The following is a 5,936-nucleotide window of genomic DNA, read 5'->3' on the forward strand; positions in this document are numbered from 1 at the left end:
TCAGTTCTAGTTCAGTTGTAGTTCAGTTCTAGTTCAGTTCTAGTTCAGTTCTAGTTCAGTTCTAGTTCAGTTCTAGTTCAGTTCCAGTTCAGTTCTAGTTCAGTTCTATGCTACCCTACTGTGTTCTGGTTCAGTTTGAATTCTTATTCAAATATTACTGTTATCCTTCTTATACACTTTTTATGAAATTTTAAAATAACATTTTAGTCAGCAAGAGGCTTAAAATGTATAATATCTACTCCAAATTATTCTAAAAATGCTGAAATACAATTGTTTACAGTCCTTTACGGAGTGACTGTAAACTTAAAAAAAAAGTATGTGTCTATATTGCAGTTAACGTTAAAGGATTTTTATAAGACTTGAAGATTCTATGATTTTGCTTTTTCATTTATTTAATGTTTAAGGGTCACATGAAGAAACAGTTATTTATGACATTTAACATGGAAACGAAAAGAAAACAATTATTAGGATTTTTAAAATGACATAAAACGCCTTAATGAAATTAATGTAATAAAATGTTAATTTGTAGTAAAATCTACTCTGGAATTTTTAATAAAATTTATTGATCCATATGGATTTGTATGTGTTTATTTTATACACTTTAACACAAAATATGCAAATAAAATAGTAGCCTACATAAATTTGGTACAAGTATTGACTATTTGTATATATACATATAGTTTATGATTTGGTTGTTACAAAAATTTATACCAAACTTTGCTTTTAAAATTATACCTCTTTATATAGAACATGCATTTCATTTCGGAAACTCTCTTTGTTTCTAAGATTTTAATTTTAACTTTTTAATTTATTAGATATTCATTTAAATATTTGTTTATATTAGTTCCTTAAAAAAATAATTTATATATATTATTTCTTCGGTATGTATATGTGACAGTTCGTTTTAGTAAATAATCACAACTATTATTACGGGTATTGCGGGTATTGTTCCACATGCGTAGATACAAATTTTTTTACTGTCATTATTTGCAGTAATTTTACTTTTTGCAAATTGCTATTTCTAAGTCGTTTTCCTTTTTCCTCGATTTCTTTTTATCTACAATTTTGTCCTCAAATCGAAAAAGTCATTATCATTTAACACCTAAGGTGCTGAAAACCATTAAAGGCAAGTATGTCTAGGAATGTATGTATATCTAATTTTGCATTTTTATCTAAACCATATTAACAACAACAGCAAAATGTATTAAAATTTCCAAATATTTTTTCCATATATAAATGTACATATATTTGTAATAAACACAAATTAAAGTTTATACAGAGATATTTCTTACGTATATTTCTATTTAGATTTTATATCATGAATTTTAGTTTCTTCAAAGATAATTTGTATTTATTACGTCATTTAGTTTGTGAAATTGGGCAAAACAAACATTTAAATAGATACAAATACAGGCATAACAACGGGATATGTTTGTGTGCAAAATACACATACAATCTTGTAGTGGTATTAGAATTTGTTAGTACTATTAGTTGTATTTTGTAACATAAAAAAGGATAATGTTTTCTAACAATCAGTTTTGTTTCTATTTGAGATTTTTTCTCTTCATACTATGTATTCTTACTTTTGTTACTGTTGATTTCTTTTCACTCGATTTGTTGTTATTATATGAACATATCAATATACATAAATTTGTGTGTTTTTAGGTTTATACATATATTTTTATAAACATTTTTTTTTTTCGATTTTTATTTTGTATTTTGTTAAACATCACATAACATTTAGTTTAGTTCTGCCTCATTTATTCGTTTGCCAATAGAATATTTAAGAGATTTTTCCCCGTTCATGTTGTTTCGGTCGTTTGGCTGTTTGTTTCCTTAAAGCCACTACTTTTGGTAATTGAAAAAAGGGGGGTCTTCGATTGTTAAAGCTAGAATAGTTGTATTTTATGGCGTGAGTGAAACGATTTGCTTGCCTTACTCCAGGATATTATAGAATATTTTTCATGTTTGGATAAATTAAGGAAAACAACAAGCAAAAAATATATTACTTGTTAAGCAGTACCATAGGCAGAATAAAATTTAAAGTGTTGTTTCTAAAGTGTTTCTTTAAAATTAAAGACTTTTTACAAACAGGTTTGTTGAAGCAGTGTACATGCAGTCAGAACCAGAACTGAACTAGAACTGAACTAGAACTGAACTAGAACTGAACTAGAACTGAACTAGAACTGAACTAGAACTGAACTAGAACTGAACTAGAACTGAACTAGAACTGAACTAGAACTGAACTAGAACTGAACTAGAACTGAACTAGAACTGAACTAGAACTGAACTAGAACTGAACTAGAACTGAACTAGAACTGAACTAGAACTGAACTAGCACTGAACTAGAACGGAACTAGAACTGAACTAGAACATAACTACAACTGAACTATATAAGTATATCTTCATATGCAAACCTCTACTCATTCTACTCATTCTACCATTATAATTCCTCTTAGAGTACCCTTATTTATATAGAACACTTGAGCTGAACTTCTTAATAATGTGTCCCTTAAAATTTGGTTTTTAAAACCAAACATAAAAAGTACATGGCCATATTCATAAAAAAGTCCTACATGAAAGGATCTTAAAAATCTACATAAAAATGGAAATAAATTTCAAACACAAGCAAGAAAACAAACTTTTCTTGTTAAAAATATGACTCTATTGTGGTTGAAATGCTGTTGGTTATAACAACATTATACTTTTAGTTGTAGAAAAGTGTCCATTAAAATTGTTTTCTTTTTTACTGAAACCACTTTTAACTAAAATTTGATTTTGAAAATAAGTAGATACTTGAAAACAGTAAGAAAGGAAAAGTGGAATAGGTACTAAGAAAGAAAGTAAAGAATTTCTGTTGATATTCATTCCTTATAGTAACATGTGTTTTTGATTACTTAATTTGTGGTTAAGAATATAATTCAAAAATGAACAAAATTTCAAATAAATATTCTTTATTGTATTATATGCTTATATAGTAAGAAATACGAAATCAAAGATCAATAAAGCGAATTTCATAAAATGAAAAATCACTGCATAAAACTAAAATCATTGAAACTACAAAATAGCCGTACTAGTTAACGCCACAGAATACAAATATATATAAACATCAAGGCGAAAAAAATATTCAAAAAATACTTTTACTTAAAGTTTTAGTTTTTACATATTTTATGACCTACAATTTTCTAGTTTATCAAAAAAATTCTTATATTTTTTTTTTGCCCATTATTCCATTATTTTCATTTTGCTTGCAATATAAAGTTATAAAAAAAAATTCAAGAAAAATAAGTGTTAATTGTATAAAACAGCACAAAGATAGTTATACATTTTAAGTTGTAAAAAGTGGACATTTTTTGAGTTGTTTTTCTGGAAAAATATGGTTTATGTTATTTGGTAGTTTCCCAGAAAAACAAAAAGTTTTCATTGACTAAAAAACACAGAAAAAAAGAAAATACCAAAACAAAATCTAAATAACTTACCAACAACTTGTAAATGCACTCGAGCGCTAACTTTTGGTTCTGTTGACACTTGGCATTCATATGCACCAGCATCACGAGCCTGCACATATTTTATTTGTAATGTCCAAAATTTATCGGGTTGTTTTAAAGCCAAAAATCTTTGGTCTGCAATAAAAACGGCTCTGTAATGGAATAATAAAAACAAAAGAAGAAAAAGTTTAAACTTTTTATATAAAGTTGTTTTTTTTTTGTACAATTGTTTGGTTTAAAATCTGGGAGAAAACTTAATTTAGTTATTTTTGTATGTACTTATGTATGTGCCTAAGAATTATGGTGAATATACTTTAAAATAGACCATTTTAAAATATTTACTGCAGTGCATTAGAGAAATTCATTTCAATGACAACTACTTACCGTCTGCATTACGTTTAAGTACTGTAGTAATGACTTTCTTTCAATATGTATATATGAAAGCTTTTATACCCTCCACCATCATAAGTAGTAATAGAGGGTATATAGAAGTTTATCATTCTGTTGGTAACACTGAAAAATATTCATCTAAGAACCCAACAAAGTATATATGTATATTATTGATCCGTATGAAATTCTGAGTCGATCTAGATATGTCTGTCTGACTGTCTGTATGAAACGAAGCAATGGAACACCATAAAATTCATTCAAAACATTTACTGTTATCTTAAGCAGTTTGTTATTAAAAATAAGCAAGACCTGTAAAATAGCTTCAGAGTTGTAAGTAAAAATTTAAGACAACCCCACATATTTGTTTGTACTTTTTTTCAAAAACTACTGCAGATAAATTGATGAATTTTGTCAGAGATATAACCTTTGCCTCCAAAACCAAAAACTTTAAAAATCGGAAAAATCGGTTCACAATTTCATATACCTCCCGGTAAATGTATTTAGAAGTTATTAACAACTTCTGTAGAATGTCGATATCTTTTCAAAATTTTACAAATTAAAATTTTATGTTTATAGAAATCATAAAAGGGAAAAAATTTCCATCGGTCCACAATTGTTTATAGCTCCCATATAAAGTCCCTTCCCAAAAATCACTTACAGGTCCATAACTCATTACCTAAGTAAGATATTTATCCAAACTTTGACATATATATTACATTTATATGCAGAATATTACCGTAATGTTTTTTTTCGAGCGGTTCATAATTCCTGGACGTAATTCGTAAAAAATTTTCAATAAGTGTGAGTGTTATTTCCAAAAACACATCACTTCCCAGAAACTTGAATCTAACTTTGACGAATGCCTGACAGTAGCAAAGGAAGTGCTTCAGAATTTTACTGCCCTCGTCCAACTTCCAACTTCCAATCATAAATGTGACAAAATACAATCTGGCAGATTATTATATGTTTCTTAACAAGTAGTTAGTACATTTACCAGATGCCCCGGTCAACTTAGAAAAGAGCAGAATATTTTCACAAACGTTTCCTGATTATTATGCTTGATTCATTATTATTACGCTGTAAAGTTCTCATATGTTTTTGTACTATAATATAATTAATAGCACTTAAAAGTTCCTTAGTTTAATAAAAATTAACTAGGTAAAGGTCATTTAAAATTCCATAAAACTGAATACTTATTTTGCAGTTACTGCTTCATCAATTCCTTTTGTCTTTTATTTTATTTAAAAACAATTTTCTTCTTTTCGAAACTTTGAAATTATATTGTAGTATTTTTTTAATATTTATAAAACTTTTAATTAAAATAAAATACTTCAAAAACATGTGAAAATTATTTACAACTTTACTACACAGAAAAAATTATCGGTAGTTTATTTTCAATTAACATGTTTTAATTTTCTTTATTTTTTATTTAAACAAATTTTTATTTGTCTTACCCAGGAAAAACTTACATTGAAAAGTAATGAGTTAAAAAGCTAAAAAAACCTATTTGCACTACTTCTTCATTAGCATTTAGAGTCATTATTTTAACACGGTGATGTCATTGGAGGCAAGTACTTCTACGCTCGCTTACAAATAGGGAGTTAAAGAAGTACTTACCACGCTCGCTTACAAATAGGGACTTATAGAAGTCATTACAAATAGGGACTTCAAGAAGTCATTATAAATAGGAACTTCAAGAAGTCATTATAAATAGGGACTTCAAGAAGTCATTATAAATAAGGACTTCAAGAAGTCATTATAAATAGGGACTTCAGGAAGTCATTACAAATAATGACTTCAAGAAATCATTAAAAATAAGGACTTCAAGAAGTCATTATAAAAAGGCACTTCGGGAAGTCATTACAAATAAGGACTTCAGAAAGTCATTACAAATAAGGACTTCAGGATGTCATTAAAAATAAGGAGTCTAAGAAGGCAATACATACATAGATGTCACAAAATTAATACTTACAACAATTGCTTGATTACTGAATTGACAATTTTTTCATAAAAACATTAACTAATTTTATTTCATTTGTAATGTAGACAGAAAAAAAT

General features: G+C 27.3%; 1 protein-coding gene across 2 annotated transcripts in view; it reads right to left on the reverse strand.

Moving 5' to 3' along the window:
- Positions 1–5,936, reverse strand: part of LOC111677800 (protein sidekick-2-like) — a 220,715-nt gene that overhangs the window by 17,630 nt on the left and 197,149 nt on the right. For both annotated transcript variants that reach the window (XM_046948556.1, XM_046948557.1), the window contains exon 6: positions 3,480–3,640. In XM_046948556.1, coding sequence (XP_046804512.1) covers positions 3,480–3,640 — 161 coding nt within the window. The remainder of the gene's footprint in view (positions 1–3,479; positions 3,641–5,936) is intronic.

The sequence above is a fragment of the Lucilia cuprina genome, chromosome 4 (genome assembly GCF_022045245.1).
Source record: "Lucilia cuprina isolate Lc7/37 chromosome 4, ASM2204524v1, whole genome shotgun sequence".
In the NCBI taxonomy this organism is placed as follows: Eukaryota; Metazoa; Arthropoda; class Insecta; order Diptera; family Calliphoridae; genus Lucilia; species Lucilia cuprina.